The sequence below is a fragment of the Sarcophilus harrisii genome, chromosome 4 (genome assembly GCF_902635505.1).
Source record: "Sarcophilus harrisii chromosome 4, mSarHar1.11, whole genome shotgun sequence".
Lineage (NCBI taxonomy): Eukaryota > Metazoa > Chordata > Mammalia > Dasyuromorphia > Dasyuridae > Sarcophilus > Sarcophilus harrisii.
In genome coordinates this window covers 95,097,527-95,118,554 of record NC_045429.1, presented here as the reverse complement: position 1 = coordinate 95,118,554, position 21,028 = coordinate 95,097,527, and the positions used below count along the sequence as shown (strand labels likewise).

General features: G+C 38.5%; 1 protein-coding gene across 1 annotated transcript in view; it reads left to right on the top strand.

The window, feature by feature from the left end:
* Positions 1–11,584: 11,584 nt before the first annotated feature.
* The window catches only part of LMOD1 (leiomodin 1), a 67,639-nt gene continuing 58,195 nt past the window's right edge, over positions 11,585–21,028 (top strand). The window contains exon 1 of the mRNA XM_003767569.4: positions 11,585–12,315. Coding sequence (XP_003767617.1) covers positions 12,055–12,315 — 261 coding nt within the window. The 5' untranslated portion in view covers positions 11,585–12,054. The remainder of the gene's footprint in view (positions 12,316–21,028) is intronic.

The window sequence follows — 21,028 nt, the reverse complement described above, 5'->3', positions numbered from 1 at the left end:
GAAGAATATCTTAAAAAGCAAAATTGGTCAAATGGGAAAGGAAGTACAAAAGCTCACTGAGAAAAATAATTCCTTGATAATTAGGATTGAACAAACAGAAGCTAATGGCTTTATGAGAAATCAAGATACAATAAAGCAACCCTCCCCCCCAAAAAAAGAAAAAAGTTGTGAAATATCTCATTGGAAAAACAACTAACCTGGAAGATAGATTCAGGAGAGAGAATTTAAAAATTATTGGTCTACCTGAAGTCATGATTCAAAAAAAGAGCCTTGATATCACCTTTCAAGAAAGTATCAAGGAAAACTATCCTGATATTCTAGAATTAGAGGATAAAATAGAAATCGAAAGAATCCATCAATTATCTCCTGAAAGAGATCCCAAAATGAAAACTCTCAGGAATGTTTTAGCTAAACTCTGGAACTCCTAGGTCAAAGAGAAAATACTGCAAATATCCAGAAAGAAACAATTTAAATATAGTGGAGCAACAGTCAGGATAACACAGGATAGTAATATTTATAAGTTGCTGAAATAACATGGGATGAACTATATACAATACAAAGCATTCATACAAATGAAGACTTAGTATATTGAGTTTGTTACAATGTGTGGAGTAAAGATAAGCAGCGCCTACATTAAAAGACAAGAGGGCTTGGAACATGATATTCCAGAAAGCAGTGGAGCCAGAATTACAACCAAGAATCTCTACCCAGCAAAATCAAGGAGATTTTCTTTCAGGAGAAAAGATAGGCATTCAGTGAAATAGAATTCAAGCACTTGTGAGTGGAAATTTTGATTTTCAAACGCAGGACTCAAGAGAAGCACAAGGAGGTAATCAGGAAAGTGATATCATAAAGGAGTTAATAAGGGCTATCTGTTTACGTTGGGAAGATACTTGTAACTCATTAGAACTTTCTCGTTATTATGGAAGTTTGAAGAAATACATATATACACATATACACACATACATACAGAGAGAGAGAGAGAGAAAGAGAGAAGAGAGACAGAAAGAGAGAGAGAAGAGAGAGAGAGAGAGAGAGGCAACCCCCGGTGTGATTTGAATGTAAAGGGATAATATCTAAAAAAATGATGAAATTAAAGGGTGAGAGAAGACTGTATTGAGAGAAAGGGAAAGGGAGAAAAGGAATGCTATAAATTATCTGCCATAAAAAAAGAGTCAAGAAAAAGCTTTTATGGTGGAGGGGAAGAGAGGAAAGAGGGGAAGTGAGTAAACCTTACTCTCATCAGAATTGGCTCAGAGGAAGTAACATACACAAAATAGAAATAGAAATCTACCTTACCCAGTAGGAAAATAGGAGGGAAATGGGAATACAGAAAAAGGAGTGATAAAAGAAGGGTCAGTCGCAAAACACTTTTGAGGACAGACAAGGTGAAAGGAGAGAATAGAATAAATGGGGAGAAATACAGTTAGAAGCCATGTCCATTAAAATTGATCATCATATAATCTTGTTGCTATGCACAATGCTCTCCCAGTTCCACTCACTTTACTCAGCACCAGTTTCATGCATATTCTTTGATCTATAATACCACTACTAGGCATGAATCCCAAAAGATATTTAAAGGAAAAGGACCACATGTTTAAGAAAAATTGTAGCAACTTTTTTACAGGGCAAAAATTGGAAATTGGGGGGATGCCTATCAGTTGAGGAATGGCTGAATAAACTGTGATATGTGTTTTGATAAAATATTGTTGTTCTGTGGGAAATGATGAGCAGGATGCTCTCAGAAAAAACCTGAAAAGTCCTCCATGAACTCAAAGTGAAATGTACTGTATGTAAAGTAATTGCAGTGTTCTGGAATAAATAACTTTGTAAATAATTTTGCTATTCTCAGAAGTACAGTGACCCATGATTACTTTGGAAGACTTATGATGAAAAGTCCTGTCCATACCCTGAAGTCAGAAGGACCTGAGTTCAAATTTGACCTCAGACACTTAATACTTCCTAGCTGTGTAATCCTGAGCAAGTTACTTAACTCCAATTGCCTCAGCAAAACAAACAAACAAACAATTAAATAAATAAATAGAGTGGGAGATCTATGTTTTCTTTCACAACATGACTTTTATGGAAATGTTTTGCACAATTTCACATGTGATTTCTTAATAGGAGCTGGGACAAGAATAAGAGAAAAATCTGGAGCTCAAAGGTTTCAAAAACAAATATAAAAATTGTTTTAAATGTAACTGGGAAAAAATACAATTAAAAAAAAAACTTTAGAATTGATTGTAGGACACGGGAGACACTGGGTTAGAATCACATGATGTGCCCTCATCAGAGAGGATGCTGTACTCTTTAAGCAAAATTGAATTAGTTCAAAAGAAACTCAAAATGTGCCAGGTTAGAACCTGTTATAGAGCATTCCGAGGTTATATTGGTCTGATCAACCATAGTTGGACACACTATAACTTGACTTTAACATAGATGTCATTTTGGTCCTCTTTGAGAATAAAGGATCACAGCCATGACCTAGTACAGAATGAGGAAATAGAAAGGAAAAGAAATACTAGGGGCAGCTAGGTGGTGCAGTGGATAGAGCACCAGCCCTGAAGTCAGGATGGCTTGAGTTCAAATTTGACCTCAGACATTTAAAACTCCTTAGCTGTGTGACCCTGGGCAAGTCACTTAACACCAATTGTCTAAGAAAAAAGAAAAAGAAATACTGAATCTCTCCAATAGTAATTAGTTATTATTAAAAAAAAAGAGGATGATTACTTCCATACCCATTTCCTACAGGAAATTAAACTGTTTTACTTCTCCTGAATCTGTTTATTCACTGCATCCTTTTTGGGATTCAGAATATTGTTTTGAACACTTCCTTCTTCCCTCACCACAACAGGTTATATGTGGGCAATCATGTAAAATATATTTCTATATTATTCATGTTGGGGAAGAAAAATTAGAACAAAAATATGATGTGACTGATGTAGCAAATGATGATGCACCAAATGTTGGAATTCAGTCATGTGAAGAATTCACAGCAACCATTCTCTGGCAAAAAGTAAGTTTATTTAGAAGAGGTTACAGACAAAATGAAGAGATACTATAGACACCAGGAATGGTAAAGATGAGCTGGGAGAGCATAGAAAGGGGTTTTAATAATTAATGATGAAAAGGGCAAATTCCTTAGTGGAATATGGAAAGAAAACACCCCATGAGGTTGGGGCATGCCCTTAGCTGGAAGGCTAAATCCTAAAAGGGACTTAGCACTCTAAAAGAGTTAGTTACAAGGAGGAGAAGTGGCGTGAGAGACATATAAAGCATGGTGGGGGTTCAGAGAGACACCACGTGGCATGGGGGAGAAATAAGGGGAAAGATACCATGAGGAATGGCAGACTGACCCAAAGGAATAGAGCAAATCATGGCATGGGTTATTGGCGGATTGGTAGGGAAAATTTTCCCTCAGGGACTTGATATAACTTGGATTTCTGACTGCATTACCTCCACAGAAGATAGGACCACTTAATTAAACTTTCCTGTCTGCCCCAGGGAACAATTTTATCAAAGCTTCAATTTCTTTCTGCCCATTATACACCCACTATTCAGGACCTCATCCAAGGCACGAGAAAGGGAAAAAAAAAAAAAAAAAAACCCACCCCATAGTGAAAATAATATGCTTCAATCTGCATTCAGACTTCTTAGTTCTTTCTCTGGATGTGGATGGCATTTTCCATCACGAGTCTTTTTGGCTTTGTTTTGGATCACTGTGTGGCTGAAAAGAGCTAAATCTATCATAGTTCATCAGTGTACAATGTTGCTATTGTGGTATGCTGTGTTCTCTTTGATGAGGTCCTGTGTAGCTAGTGGGGTAACAGAGAAAGCCTGAAGATAAAGTTACAATATTCTCTGAGGCAAGGACACTGATGGGCTCAGCTCAGCCTTACAGTCCTACCTCCCCCCCCCCCCCCCCCCCCCCCCCCCCCCCCCCCCCCCCCCCCCCGCCAAGTCTATGACGGTCCCACCTTACTGTATCCAATCAATAAAATCCTTTGTTTATCTTTTAAAGTCCTTTGCTATCTTTACTCCATACCATGTATTCTATCACATGGCAATGGTGGCCTTCTTCAGGACAATCCATTTTTAAATTCTGTGCCTTTTCACTGGATGTCCCAACTCCTGGACTGTTCTGAAATGTTCTCAGGCTATCCCAGGCCTCAGCCTCCAGGAAGTATCTCTAGCTCTTGACTTCCCAGGCCTCCTTCAAGATCCCCACCTCCCCTGTAGGAGGATGTTCCCAGGTACTCCCCACTTCCCTCTGAAGTTATTTCCCATTGACCTTCTCTCTGTCTTATTTGTTCACAAGTTCTCTCCTCCATCAGGAGATGATCTCCTTCAATGCAGATCTATATTTTTGCCTTCTTTCATATTGCCAATGTGAAATGTGCCTGGCACATAATAAGTGAATAAGCATTTATTAAACACTTACTGTGTGCCAGGCACTGGGCTAAGCACTTTTAAGGCCAGCTCGTCCTCTCTAGCCACGTCCTTTTTCTTTCATATATAAAGAGTGTGAGTGCCCATGAAAAGTAAGTAGATTACCTAACTGTGGCTTATGGGAAGCATTGATACATTATCTGTGGAATCTTACTCATTTCTCTCCAAAGGAGACTGTGATTCCTTCCTTGAGGACAGCAAGAAAAGAGCCATCAGATCTGATCCAATACAATAAACATTTAGTAAGTGCCTACTACATGCCAGGCACTGTGCTAAGTGCTGAGGGTATTATTAATAAATAAAAAAAGATATTTCCTGCCCTGAAGGAGCTTATAATATAAAAGGGAGAAATAATACACAAAAGGAGGCAGGAAAAGAGAGGGAGAGAGACCAGAGACCAGGGAGGTCTCTCCCTGGTTAGACTTGATAGCTTTGTAAAGGGTAGATAGAAGAGGGGAGAAACTAGAGAGGGATGAGACCAATTGGGGGACAATGAGTGAACTAAACTAGAAAGGCAGAGATGTTGAAGTCCAATGGACAAGACTGAGCAACCAATTGAATTTAGAGTGTCAGTGACAGAGAAAAGTTAAAGACTGATCTGCCTTTGTGGGTCTGGGTGACTAAAGGTGGAGAGGAGTCAATAAAAATAGATAGCTAGTGTTTTGGATGACAAGGATGAACCAAAGAGATGTTAGGACCAGAGCTGTCACAGAGCTTTGAGACACTGATGGTTTTTGGGAAACAGGCTAAAAATTTTCCTTTTTTGTTTGTTCATTTACAGAGTATCTGATCAAGGCAATGCTGTAGATAATACAGATTTTTAAAAATTCATATAACATTGTATCACAGTAATTCCCTATTATATTCTTCTTCCTTTAAACTTATAGGGTTCTTAATAAAAAGAAAGAAATGCATAAGTAAATGTCAACTCTATGGAAGAAGATGATGATGATGAAGAAGGTAGAGGAGGAAAAGGAAGAGAAGAGGGATGGGGGTATAAGGTAGAGGAAGGAGAGAGAAGAGAAGAAAGATGCAAGAAAGAAATAAGGAAGAAGAAAAAAGAGGATGGGGGGGATATATTTACTAGATTTTTAGAATTGGTTCCACATATAAAACTCTCATTGACTTTTCTTGAATAAAAAATGAAGAGCTGTTTCTAATAAATTCCCCCTATTTAGGATATAGAAAACAAAAAAGAATTTCCGTTTGCAAGTACTTTGGCTGGCACATAATCCTCTTTCTCTCTCTTCCCCTCCCACCCCAGCCACAAGAGCAATTTCTTATAATAATTTTTAAAAAGGAGAAAAAAAAGCAAAAAATTTGTAATGGACCTTCATGGCTCCTTACCAAAGGAAGTACGTTTTCATATCTATTATTTGGTGCCAAGTTTGGTGAAGCTTATTTAGATTTTTAGAAAAGTGCTTGATAAAACATCTTATACTATTCTTGTGAAAAATATAAAGGCTAGACAATAATGGATATGGGATAGCCAGGATAAATAATTAGATAGATATTGGAATCATTGGATGCCTGGATTAAAAGAATTAGTAAAAAATGATTATAAGTCATTCTTCATCCTTCATCTGGAAGGTGATATCTAGTAAAGTACCCAAAGGATTTTTATTTGATCCTTTTCCATCCAATAGTTTTATTAAGGGGGGAAAGGCAAAAATGGCATCCCTATCAAAATTACAGATTACTAAGAGTTAGGAAAGATAGTTAGTATGCTGAATGAGAGTAAGGATCCAAAACCACAGTTTAAAATATGGTGCTAAATCTAATAAGTAGAAATTTAATATAATTATAAAGTCATATGATCATAACTTTAGAACTAGAAGAACCTTAGAGATTACTTAATCCAATCCCCTCATTTTATAGAGTTAGGATTTGAGTAATTTGTCCAGTGTTACATGAATAATAAGTAGCAGTTAGGATTTGAAAGAAGTGACTTTGGTTTGAAATCCAGAATTCTTTTTACTATCTCTTAATCTTATATTGGGATTCAATAAGTCAACTTGACAAACATGAAATAGGAGAAGCCTGGTTAGATAGCAGTTTGACAGGGGTAGGGATCTAGGGATTTTATTTAATGTTAAAATAAATAAATATGGGAGATGACTAAAAACCATTACATTGAATTCCCAATCCCTATATTTATGCACACATGCATTTTTGATTTCCTTCACAAGCTAATTGTACAATAATTCAGAGTCTGATTCTTTTTGTACAACAAAATAATGTTTTGGTCATGTATACTTATTGTGTATCTAAGTTATATTTTAATATATTTAACATCTACTGGTCATCCTGCCATCTAGGGGAGGGGGTGGGGGGGGTAAGAGGTGAAAAATTGGAACAAGAGGTTTGGCAATTGTTAATCCTGTAAAGTTACCCATGTATATATCCTGTAAATAAAAGGCTATTAAATAAAAAAATAAAAAAAAAAAACAAAAAACAAAAAAATAAATTAAATAAAATAAATAAATAAATAAAACTATTGATGCCTTTTGTTCTTCTGTTAGTCATTTCATCGCCAGACTTCGTATAGAAGCTTCTCTTGTGACAATAAAAAACATTTCCTATATCTATACCCTTCTCTCTTCTCAAAAGGCCGTATTAATTTAGGTCCTCATTATTTTCATCTGGACTTTTATAATAATCTCTTATTGGCCTGTCTGTCTCAGATCTCTACCTACTCCATTTTATCTTGTGCAGAACTAGTGATTATCTTAAAATGCAGATCTGACAATGTCAATCTTCTACTCCATAAGTTGCATTTCTCCCAAAGGAGAAAATCAAACAGAATTTCTCCTTTGATATTTAATTAAAACTCTTTACAACCTGGCCATAGCTTACTTTCCCATCCTTTCTCCCTTTCCCGTGCAATTAAAGTTCAGCCAATCAAACCCTTTTAAATACTTATTCACAGCACTCTTCCTTCACATTGTGCCTTCATACTGTCCTCCAAGCCAGGAATACTTTCATTCCCCACCTTTACCTCTTAGAATCCCTAGTTTTCTTCAAGGCACACCTCCAAAGCTATATTCTACATAAAAGCTTTCTTTCGACAGTTGTTAGTGCCTCCTCCTCTAAATTACCATGTACATATTTTGTGGCTATTTGGTTTAGGCCAAAACCTGTTTTCTCCCACAGTTACTCTGTAATGTCTTTGAGAATAGGGACTTTCACTTTTATCTTTGTATTTTCAGGATTCAGCACATAGAGATCTCTTGATAAATGTTGATTGATAGAAAAACAGCGGAGAGAATGACCAAATTTGACTACACAGAGACAAACACACACACACACACACACACATTCCAAGGTAATGGGTACAGATCAATGAGAGCTCAGTCTTGGCAGAATACACATTTAAAAATTTTTTTTGTTTAATATTTGTTTTTTTTCTTCAATTACATGTATAAAAGTAATTTTAAAAAATACTTTAAAAATATTGCGTTCTAAATTCTCTCCCTTCCTCTCACCCCCTCATTGAGAAGATGACCAATTTGATATAGATTAGACATATTCAATCATGGGCAGAATGCTCATTAATGTAATTAATGAGTAATGTAATTAATTCCCAAAATTGGGAAAGAGGTTAAGGGTTGATTAATCCAAAGCTTCTTAAATTATGGGTCAGGACCACACATGGGGTCATGTAAGCAAATGTGAGGGTCATGAAATTATAGTTTATTATCAGTAACTGTTTGATTCGTATACCTATTTTGTATACTTACATACCTGTGATCACATAAAATTTTCTTGGATGAAAAGGAGTCTCTGGTGGAAAAAGTTTAAAAAGCCGTGAGTTAATCTACTTATGGAAATGCATGAATTCTATATAATACAGTGACTTGCTCTCTGATTTCAAAGCTTGCCTATGTATTCTGTGATTGCTTCTTGTCTAGTTATTGAATACTATAGTTAAAAGTCTTTTGATTGGCTATTAAGCTGGAATACAATGTTCATATAAAGAGTTCTTAATTGACAAATGGATCTCTTTATTGTGGCAACTGAGATAAGACACGCTGTAATCCTCCTGATAGAGAAAGAGAAACCTCTGATCCTTCCCTCCCCAGCACTAGGTTGTCACTATGTGTCTGGAATATACCTTGTGATATCTCTGTTGTTTTGCCCTTTTTTATGTGTTTGCTCTTCTCTTAGGTGAATGGATGTTAGAGATGGAATAGAACAGGCTGTGTCCTTGTGAACTCATGAAAAGGTCTGAAGACCAGAAGTGCAGAAACTGGAGTCCACGGCAGAGTTTGCCAGGAGCCAGCTCAGTGAACAGCACAGCTCCAAATACCCAGTGGCATCCAGCTCAGTAGTGAGTTAACATGGCAGCCAAGATGCTTTGTGCTGCCTCTGGAAGTGACCTTGCTAGTAGGAAGAATGCTCATGGATTCCATTAAAAGTTTCAGCCTACTCTCCCTGGGGACTAGTATGGAGAGAGAAGCGTATGTCCATTCTAGGAAAATATTTTTGTACTTTGGCTCTTGCTATATGTTTTCAGTAAATGTTTGTTATGGAGTCATTTCAGTTGTGTCTGATTCCTTGTGACCCCATTTATGGGTTTATTGGCTAAGATGCTGGAGTGGTTTGCCATTTCATTCTCCAGTTTTTAAAAAGTTAACTGAAATTAATTGGTTAATCCATACAAAGAGGAACTCCAACAGTAAAAATGATATGGGGGCAGGAGAATGAACCAGAATGGAGACAAATTGATAACATCAGCAGAACCTTACTTTCCTTCAAGGGCACTCCCTTTAACATTAAGGGAGGATACAATCTATGATATTCTGGGATCCTAATCACCTAGTGTTTCTGCAGGTTAGAAGAGTTAAGTCTAGAGTTATATCTTGCTATATTAGTATTCCTCTGACTCTTTCCAACTGGGATTATGAAATGCTGGAACCATGTGTAACAAGGGTTTGAGAGACAGACAAGAAGACAAGCATAAGTGAAAAAGCAGTGGCTGACTTTGTAGTAAGGATGAGAAGAAAAAAGAGAAAGATAATTATGGGGTAGAAGTGAACACATGGGTTGAGGACAAGCTAATGGGAGGGAGAAATAAATAAAAGCATGGGGAAAAGTTTAGCTTTCTAGAACACAAATCATTAAAATGTCCTGTAATTCATCTGTCCCTTTTACTTCTACTCTCTGTTCAAAGATCTAAGGTTAGTCCTGTAGCTAGATCAGGCTGTGAGCTTGTGAACTTGTAAAAAGTTCTGAAGAATCAGAAATGCAGGAAATAGAGTCCACGCTAGCTTCATCTTTCCCCCCAAACTTGCCCCTTTTCCAAACTTTCCTGTTACTGTAGAGGCCACCATCATCTTTCCAATTACCCAGCCACACAACCTTGGTGTCATCCTCGACATCTCCCTCTTGTTTTTCTGCCATATCCATCCAATCTGGCCAAATCTTGTTTCTATCTTCACAGTCCTTCTCATATGTATATATAGCCTCTCTTCAAGTTCAGCCACCCATCACTTCTTGTCTGAACTAGTCCAATAGCTTTCTAATTAGTAAATTTCTATTACTAATTCAGTCTTCTCAGTCTAATTCATTCCAAGGTGATTTTTCTCAAGTATAGGTCTGACCACGTCACTCCCTGCTCAGTGAGCTTCAATGGCTTCCTATTACCCCCAGGCTCAACTATGAACCTCTCTGTCTGACATTCAAAGTTTCCCATCATCGAACTCCATCCTATCTTGTCAAACTTTTTAAATACCTTATTCCTTGCTACACATTCTATGCTGTAGCTGCACTGGCTTACTTAGAATTTCTCAAATACAACACCTCCTACTCTTTCCTGCCATCATGCCTTTGCATTGGCTGAGCCTCATGCTTGGAATATTTTGCCCTTTCAACTCTGCCTTTTAGTTACTCTGGCTTCCTTCAAGACTTAGCTTAAATCCCATCTTCTGGGCAGGTCTTTTCAGGTTCCTCCAACTGCTAGTGCCTTCCTCTCTCAGATTACTCTCTATCTGTTCTCAATATATCTGGTATGTACCTAGTTAGTTACAAGTTCTCTTTTTCGTTTTCAAAGGTCCTTGAAGGGAGGGTCTGCTTTTTTCACTTAAAAAAAAATATATATATATATATATATATATATATATATATATATATATATATATCCACAATGCTTGGTACATTGTAATGTGTAATAAATGCATGTTAATTCACTAATTGACTACTTTCTCTGCCATATTCCCCTAATAATGAGACTATTTCTTAAATCTCAGGGGTGATTTTTAGTCCTGATCCCTCTGTGGACTTGACAAATGCTGACTAAGTGTGATAGTCTCCCTCTCACTTAAGAAGGAAAGAAGCCAGGAAAAAAATCCAAGTTTCTCTTGATGGGTGACACCGGGCTTTGAGAAGTGAGTCTGAGAAGGGAGATGGGAGATTGAATGTCTCTGTGACTGGCCTAAGGCAACATGATTGATGAACAGTGGAAAACTCTTGTATGGAACATACCAGTTCTGGGGCAGTATAGTATCTCCTAACAGCTCAGAATTGCATTTCCCTGAAGATGCCTCAAGGTTTCCTTGGAGTATATCAGAAATCCTGTCCTTTGCATTCTCTTCCTACGTCCAAGGAAAAACTGTCTGGAAGCCCCTGCATCCAGGAAGGAGGATGTAGGTGAGAAGAGTTTTTCTAGGCACTTGGACCCGGGCACCTCATACCATTCTTTGTCAGCTTTTTGGGCGTTTGCGGGGGCTGGGTGCCTCAGGCAACTCCCCCGCCGCAATCACCCAGAGGGATCTGCTCCTTTCAAACATCCGGAGAAGACTGTTGATTCTTTTTGACCAACGGCAAGGTAGCCCAGGGGCCTTGGACGGAGCCAGGTTCCCTTTGGCCAGGAGATGGTGACATTTTAGGGAAAGAAAGCAAACGTGCCATGTCCCCACTCCCATTTTTGTCTGGCTGTAAACATTGTGGGATCACCCAGCCCATGACCAAATAGAGTAGAAAGGAATCAATGGAGCGAACCCTGCCCCGGGGTGACACGAGCTGCTGATGTTGGGCAAGGGAACTGGCTGGACGCCCCCGGCTGCTTGGTCTCGCCGGGAGCTCGCCACTGCCTCCTCTTGCCCCTTCTCCGAGAGCTGCCAGCTCGTGCATTTTTGTATCTTTTCTCATTGCGCAGCCCCCCTTGTCTTTAAAAGGCTAAACGCTCCGTACTAAATTTGGTCATGCTGCGGCTCCAAGATTCCCTGGAATGTCCTCAAGTTTCAAACAGCTCTGACAGGGAGGCAGACCCGCCTGAGGCCTCCGCTGATTGGTTCCTCGGACGGGGGCTGTGAAGCTCTTGGCTCTTATTGGTCAACTGTTATACCAGCGGGGTCTTCTCTTTATAACCATTATTCCCCCGGGCAGAAGGGAGGCTGCTTCGATTTAACACTTCAGCACCTGCATCAAGAGAGGGGAAAGTAGCCACTCGCTTATCCAGTTTGCGGATTTGCTCCCAAGTCCATTCTCTCTCATCCAAATCTCCAAACTGAGCCCCTTCACCTGCTCTCCCACGAGTCCAGGGCCCCTCCTCCCCTCTCCGAATTCACGCACACACCGCTTTGAGCTGAGCTCCATCTCTTCAAGATGTCCAAGGTAGCCAAGTACCGCAGGCAGGTGAGCGAAGATCCTGATATTGACAGCTTGCTGTCTACGCTCTCTCCGGAGGAGATGGAGGAGCTGGAGAAGGAGCTGGATGTGGTGGACCCAGATGGGAGTATTCCCGTGGGGCTCCGGCAGAGGAACCAGACAGACAAGCAGTCTACAGGCTTGTACAATCGTGAAGCCATGCTCAATTTCTGTGAAAAGGAGACCAAGAAACTTATCCAGAGGGAAATGTCAATGGATGTAAGTAAAAGCCCTGGGGGAGTAGGGGGGTAGGCTGAAAGTGCTCTGGGAACTAATTACTGGAGCTTAAGAACAGAGCTGGTGAATTTCTTCCTGGGGGAATCAAGGTCACTGAAAAGGAAAGTTAGCAAAGGATTTCATCTCTTATAACCTCAGAGTGACCACTGAACTAGCTCACCCTTGTGAGCCACAACTTCAGTTTATTATTCCCAAGAATTTGTTATATACGGGGAGTGTCTTCATTCGTCCCACAATTTCGGTGTCCACTAAAAGCGTGTCTGGAGCACGGGTTTGGGACAGAGATGAGAATACAACGAATAGAGATGGCATCTTCTAGCCACCCCCAATTAAAGCTTGTAGGTAGACATGCACGTATGATCTCATTTCTCAAATACTAGGGGCTTTGGTTAATGTGGTGCTTGGGTCTCATCTTAACACTCAAATCACTTTAGGAATTTCATTAGGCAGGCACAGACTCCAAAAGCAATGGAAGAAGTGGGGGGCAGTAGAAGACGAAGACCCACTGATTAGCCTGATTAGCTTTAAATTCACTCTCTTGGGAGGATGTTTCTCTATCCTCTTCTCTGGAGGAAGGAGCTCTTGTGGAACATCCCTTCTCTCTCTGTGGCTCCACCCAAATTTCCATTCCTTCCTAATATCAGATGTGACCCCCAGCCTTATAGGCGACACTTTTCAGCACTACTTTGCTCTATGTAGTACGTGTTGGAGAAAGGGAGACGGAAAGAACAATGTCTCCAAAACATTTGCCTACATCTGGCATTTGCCTATATAGGATCTACACTCTGTTTTGGCTGGAAGCACACGAATTGTTTCTGGGGCTCTAGTACAACAGATTTCTATATATCTCAGCAGAGCTTTGTATAAACTTTTACCACTAGTAACCCCTTTTTGTCCGAGAAATTTTTACATGACCCTGGGTATATAGGTATAAAATAGGCATGTAAATCAAATATTTGCTGGTAATAAATCACAATTTCATGACCCCCACATTCAGATATGTGACCCCCTTATGTCATGACCCACAGTTTAAGAAGCTTTGTACTACAGTACACATGTGGATCCCCCCGGGTTTTAAGGCACGTTATATCATCCATGAGAATGTGACTTGTGTTGATTCCCCCTGTCTGTGCCAAGCAGCATGAGTAGATATTTTTAGGTGGGAAAATTGTCCTATCTGTTATACTAGTTCTTTCCATTATCAAGATAATTCATTAGATATAGCTTTGTGCGGGAAGAATAACATTCAGCAATCCAAATATATGATGAAAAAGACTGCTGATTGTGAATCAGAAGGAGGAAAGAGCAGCAAAGAAAGGATACAGGGATGGAATCAAGGTGCCTCTATCTTGGCTTCCCTAATCTCCACATTTGTGTCTAACGTAGGAATAGTTTTGAGACAGAGATGAGCTCAGAGAGGTCTTATATTGCTGATTCTGTGAGCATCTATCATGTCTTATCCCAACTCTGCTCAGCAGAAAATTTCTGGTGCCTGATAATGCAAAGACAGTTGTCAGAAAATAGGAAGAATGAAATGAAACAGACCTGAAGATATTGATGCTTTTCTATGTCCTATTCCCCATTCTTCATTCTAACTTTAACCTCCCCCCCCTCCCATCCCCCGCCCCCGACACTTTAGGGACTGGCCTTGCTCATTTCTTACTCAATTTGGCTGTGCATCACCATTTCTGTCATTTGATGATCATAAAGAAAAGATTCCACAGATGGCTACTGAAGTTTTAATCAAAAGTGTCTGGCTTTGATGGCACTATGTAGATGAAATACAAGACTCCAGGCTTCCTTAGAGTTGCTTCACAAAATTCTCTCCTTTTGGAAATTTTGTCCACTTGTCACCAGCCTTTTAGACTTTTCTTCTCTTTCATTCTCCTATTTTCTAGCCCCACCAACCATCTACAGCACGCTGGGAGACATACTATGTTATATGGCCTCTATATAAGAAAATACATTCTGAATTGTTTTGCTAGGAGAGGGCTTGGATTGTGACATCTATGAATCAACCCAGGACATAACTTTATTTAACGCTAGTATTCTGTGGCCAGGAGATAGAATCCTTCCTTGCGCAAGTCTGAGTATCCAGAGAGTGATATTTCCAATATTGGCTTCATTGGTACCATGTTGAAATCCAGTTAAATGAATTCAACAGTGAAGATATTTGTAGAATAAGAAAGGGGGAGGGAGGAAATATAAGGCTTTATCTTGCCACTTAACCCTGCTCCCTCCAAGGAGCTTTCTTGGAGGCTATGCATGTCTAGCTTCTTCAATGAAGGCAGTGGCCATATTTACCACCAGGCAAGCATGGCTAGCCACATATGAGACTGGTGGCCAGTGTCTTCCCTACCATCTTGCTTATATAGCTTAGGTTGGTGATAATCCATCTTCCTCCCTCCAAAGCCCACTCTCCACACACTATGCCTAGCTTCAAGAGTATTTCACTACCATGTAAACGACTGCCACTTATTCAGCAAATCATTACTGTTCATCTCTTTCACATGAGGGGCTAAAGTAAACACACTTGGGAGTTCTGAAGATGAAGCTATTTTCTCTTAGAAGGGGATAATCTAAAGGGGTAGACAAATCAATACCCTTGAGAACAGTTCCAAGGAAGCATGCTGATATGGGGGGGAAAATTGTATCCATATCAGCAACAGTGTAGCAAGAGATGCAGAGAATAGGAAAGTAAGGGATTTTTTTACAATCCTTGATACCCATAGAAGACACTCAATAAATCCTTGTTGATTGAATGATTTCGGGTTGCCATAGCCAGAAAAGGTTCTAGAGGCACACAAAGAATACAATGGGAAATTCCAAAATGAAAGAATCTTCTAGAATTTATTTTATTATCTTCTTAATTCCTGGTATGAACTTTGATTAATGGGAAAAGGATCCAGAAGAGTAATTAGCAATTTTAGCATCATAGCAAGTAGTAAATAATATGCCCACAAAGAGAATTTGGACCTCAAAAACAGTTTTTGAAATAAATGTTAAAAATAAATATATTTAAAAATAGAAGTTTTAAAAAATATGCGCATAAACCAGGTTTGTAACTCATGATTTGAACATAATATAAGAAGTAATCTAGCACATAGGAGGTATTTTAAAATGTTAATTGATTGATAAGTAACTAAGAGGAATTCATCCAAAGGAGATGATAGTGGTTTGTAAATAGGCATTATTAACAATATAGAGAATCTGGTACTTTCCTATTTAAACCAATTTCTTTCTTTCTTTTTCTTTTTTTTTTTTAAAGTTCACTGATGCTCTTTACTTTCACCCTATTCCTCTCTTCCTCCTCCTTCTCTGACCCATCAAGACTTAAAAAAAAAGTTCAGCAAAATCAACTAACACATTGATTGTGTTTGACAGCATATGCAATAAGTCACATTCATTGTCATCCATCTCTAAGAGGAAAAGAGAAAGGTAGATTTTCTCATCTCTTCTCTGTCATTGAGCCAGGTTGGGCCATCATAATAACACAGAAATTCAGTTTATTTTAACAGACTTTTTTTGCTACATAGATGCTACACTCTTATTGATAACTAAGTATTTCTATATCATTAAAGGAGCTCAGATGATACATGTTTTTGTATTCTTTACCCCTCCCCCCCAAACAATTGGGGTTAAGTAACTTGCCCAGGGTCATACACAGCTAAGGGTTAAGTATCTGGGGACAAATTTGAACTCAGGTCCTCCTGACTTCAGGGCTAGTGTTCTATCCACTCTGTCACCTAGCTGCCCTTAGTCAACTAGCTTTTATTAATCACTTGCTATTTTCCAAGCACTGTGCTAAGGGCTGAGAGCCATAACATTAAAAAATATATATTTTGATAACTTTTCAATGTCAGTATAATTTCCTTTGTAGTTCTATTTATTTATTTTTTTTTTTTATGTATTTGAAAACCTTATTCTGAGTTTTAAGGCTTCACTAGACTGCCCGAGGGATCCATGACACATAAGAAAGTTAAAAATTTCTAGTCAAACCACAACATAGCATTTTCACTCTTTCTGTTTTTGTTTGCTTGCATTTTGTTTTCTTTCTCAGGTTTTTTTTTCTTTCTTGATCTGATTTTTCTTGTGCAACAAGATAAGTTTATAAATATATATACATATATTGGATTTAACATATATTTTAACATATTTAACATGTATTGGACTACCTGCCTTCTTAGGGGAGGGGGGGAAGGAAAGAGGGAAAAATTTGGAACAGAAGATTTTGTAAGGATCAATGTTGAAAAATTATCCATGCATATGTTTTGTAAATAAAAAGCTTTAATTAAAAAAAAAAAGAATTTCTAGTCAAGAAGGATCTAACTCAATCTAGTCTGAATGTTCATTAGCAAAGGAAATCCCAGCATATCTCTGAAGGGAAGTTGTATATTTTGGTAGGAAATAAACATGAGGCAGAATGAATCTTGGAATTTCTGATAGAAAGGGATCCTGGTATTTGAATCCCTTATTGTAGCTGACATTTGTACAGTGCTTTGTATATAATGGGACAGCTAGGAGGTGCAGAAGATAGAGCACTCAGGCTTGGAGTCAGAAGACCTGTTCAAATATAAACTGAGACCCTAATTAGCTGTGTGACCTTGAGCTAGGTACTTCACCCTATTTACCTCAGTTTTCTCATCTTAAAATGAGCTAGAGAAGGAAATAGCAAACTATTCCAGTATCTCTACCAAAAAAAATCCAAATAGTGTCACAAAGATTTGGACAAGATTGAACAACAACAAAATCGCATATATCATCTCCTTTTAGTCTTGCAACCACCTCATGAACCTTACAGTAGGGATTTCTTTTTAGTCAAGGGTATGATCCCCATTTTATAGATGATGAAATTTTGATTCAAAGATAATAAGTGACTTGCCAACCAGGCAAAACAACAAGAGTCAGATGGGGGAATTTGAACCTAGCTCTTAGTTTAGAACTTTAATCTTTATATCATGTGCTACTATTATAGACAGAAATTATTACTATATCTGGGTCCTTGGAATTGCTGACTAACCCTGGGACTGGATTATTTTTTCTCAGCTGGACAAGAGACTTTCTGAGATATGTGGCTATACCTTACCTTCCCCATTAAACGGTAAACTCCTTGAAGGCAAGACTTAGATTATAACTATCATTTTTCCATCCACCATGTAGAGCATAGTGTTAGGCACATAGTATAATAAAAGATCAAGAACTGAAAGAATCCTTGGAAAACAATGAGTTCAATTTTCTCATTTTGCAAATGAGGAAACTAAGGCACAGAAAGATTTCTTTTATTTAATCTTTTTTTTTTTTTTGGCTGGGGCATTTGGGGTTTAGTGATCTGCCCAGGTCACACAGCTAGGAAATGTTAAATGTCTGAGGTCAAATTTGAACTCAAATTCCCCTGACTTCAGGGCTGATGCTCTATCCACTGTGCCACCTAGCTGCCCCAGAAAGATTTTTTTTTTAATGACTTGCCCCAGGTAATACAGGCAGAAGGTGCCTGAGGCAAGATTTGAACCCAGTTTTTCCTGGCTGCTCTATTCACTAGACCACCCAGCTGCCTCTTAGTCTATCTCCATTGAATTGAATTTGTTAAATTGTTATTGATGTGGATATAGCTTTTTAGAAGACTGGTTCCAGATTGTTTTCTCTTTGCATGAGGTTGGCAGAGATCATGGAGACGGAGAGTGGAGGTGGAATTGGGCAGCTGCCTTTTTATCTCCATCTCCCAAAGGCAATGGATAACCCCTACCAACTTATCAGGGAAATGTTTGTCCTGGTAGCCTGACCCTAGACCCAGTAGAGACTTTTGAGTTCCTCTCTTTTGATCCCAGATCAAGTCCCTTGGCCTTTTGAAAGATGGCTCTGTTATGCCAGTGTCCTTGGGTCAGATTGCAGGAACCAGATCCCACCTAGCTGACTTGTGCCTTCTCTTTTCCTCCCTGGGCAGTGAAGAAAATCCTGCCACTCCTTTCCTCTGCCTTGGCATTAGCAGGGCACAGGGATTAGCACCTGCCTTTGGCCAGGAGTAGGGACAGCAAAGCTGGATGGAGGGCAGAGGTAGCTAGGGAGCCTCTTTTTGGTTCTTTCCTAAGTTAGACCCAATTTCCAACTACTACCATCCCCGATGAATTTCTGGGATTCTGCAGTTCTATTGCCTTTAGAATAAAAAACAAACTCCTCAGCCTTGTTTTTGAGGCTCTCTTCAATCTGGTTCCAACCTTCCTCTCTAGACTTGTTTCATGTTATTTCCCTTCATGCATTCTGTGTGTCAGACAAACTGGCCTCTTCACTGTTCCTTAGATTTGACATTCCATCTCCCTTCTTTTTATACAAACAATCTTCCATGTTTGGAATGTACTCTTTTCTTGTTTCTGTCTCTTGGAATCTCTTCCTCCTCACTGGAGATCTTCAGGAAAAAGTTGGATGTTCACTTGTTAGAGTGAGGATTCTTCTTCATATATTAGTTGTACTTGAACAACACCCAGGTCTCTTTCAACTTTGAAATTCTCAGATTCTGTGTCCAGTTGTTAATCCTTCCTTCTCTCAAAGTATTTTGTGATGTATTAACTTATCACGCTATGTGCTGAATCCACATTCAGTTCCCACAATCCTCTCTCTGGGTGTAGATGGCTCTCTTGATCACAAGATTATTGGAACGGACATCAATCATCTCGTTGCTGGAAAGAGTCACATTCATCAGGATTGATCGTTGTATTATATTGATGCTGCCAAACAAACCTGTTTCTTAATGCCTTAAGAGTAATGGTTATGGAGCAGCACAGCAATTCTCCAGGAGGAAAAGGGTAGAGTTAGTGTAGCTGCCAGAAAGGAACATAATGAGTCAATGAGTCAGGACTGCCCAGCCCATCCAGATCAAGCTCTTTGTTTGTTTCTTGTACTTTATGAGTAGAGCTTAAAAAAAAGTGTTCTGGCTCAACATCTTCCCTCCTTTTTAGTCCTGGTTCATTCCCATCATTTTTCTTTCTGAGAGAATTTTGGCTCAAAATAAATTTCTTTTTAAAAACTGTTATTGAAGTCATTTGTTTTTATATCACCTTCATTTCCAAATATATCTCTCCCTTCTCTCCTCCCCAGAGAGCAATCTCTTATAATAATATAAAAAAAAAGGGGGGGAGAAACAGTTCAGCAAAATTAACTAAACCAACAAATGAGGCAGGTGGTATATTAGATATTCCTTACTCTTCATTTGGCATCTCTTCAACAAAAGGAGAGAGGCATAAATATTCTTTGAGGTCAACCTTGGTTATTATAATTACATAATCAAATGAAATACTATATATTAGTGTTGTTCTTTTCATTTATATTGCTGTAGTCCTTGTGTATAGTGTTTCCTGGTTTTCCTTACTTCTGTCTGCATCAGTTCTATGAACGCTTTGGATTCATTATTTCTTATAGCAAAGGAATACTCCATTTGCATTCATGTAATGTAGTTTGTTTAGCTATTCTAGAGTCAATGGCCTTTTACTTTATTTCCATTTCCTAACAAACAAAAGTGCTGCTCTGAATATTTAGGTGTACATGGAGTCCTTTTTTCTCTCTTTATTCTCCTTGGGGTATATATTTAGAGATAGGAATTCTTCATCAGTGGGCCTAGATGTCAACATAAACTTCTTAATAAGTAAACCACTTAGCCCAAATTTATATCTCCTTCTTGAGGTCTTCTTTGATTCCCCTAATTATTAGTGCCACCTCTTAATTTTTTATATCTTATATTTTCTTATTGATATATACTCTATTTCCCTTCAGAGAAATAAAGTTTTTGAGAGGGCAGATGCTCTCTTGCTATTATATTTAATACTCAATAATTGGTATATAGTTTTTATCAGTACTTATTGACTGTTTGTAACTCAAGAACTTGAAAAGATTATGTAACTAAAGTTCCCACTTAGTGCCATTCTAAACAGTGGGATGCTAATTTAACAACTACCTCTCTAAAAGAGAAAAAATGTTTGACACGTCTTAAAATTTAATCTGAATTATTAACATTTTCTTCATCACTTCCTTAAGCATAGACAATCAACAAACTAATAAATCAAGCTTGAATTAGTAGCATTTGATATTTTCTGCAGCTAAGTGATGCCATAGTGCAGAGTGCCAGGCTTGGAGTTTCTGAGTTCAAATCTGAACTCAGACATTTACTAGCAATATATTACTGGGCAAGTTACCTAACCATTAGTCTCCTCACCTATAAAATGAGCTGGATAATGATATGGCAAACCCAAATCAATTCAAATATTGAATACAACGAAAGCAACAACTAAAAAATGCTCACACTGAAAATTTAACAATTTAGCTTTCCTGAGCTAGTGTCAATGACCTGACTCCTACCCTTTTGACCCTAACTGAGATTTTTATTCTAAATTTCTAGGATATAGTTTTGTTTAGCAATGTTAATGTTCCATTCATTAGAAAGCACTCTTATATCTATCAAAACCAGATCTCATTCAATTATCCAAGCCATGGACAAGAATAATCTTGGTATAATCATGAATATTTTGTTGTTCCTCAGATCCTCTTATATCAGAATCCTTATGGACCATTTTCAAGGGCCCCTTTCCCAGATCCACCCCTGCTGAAACATACACCCATAACACATATCTTTTTCATATGGTAGTCTACAAATTACTTGGGAATAAGCAAGAGTTTTCATAAGATTTTATTTTATGATGACAGTGGTCCT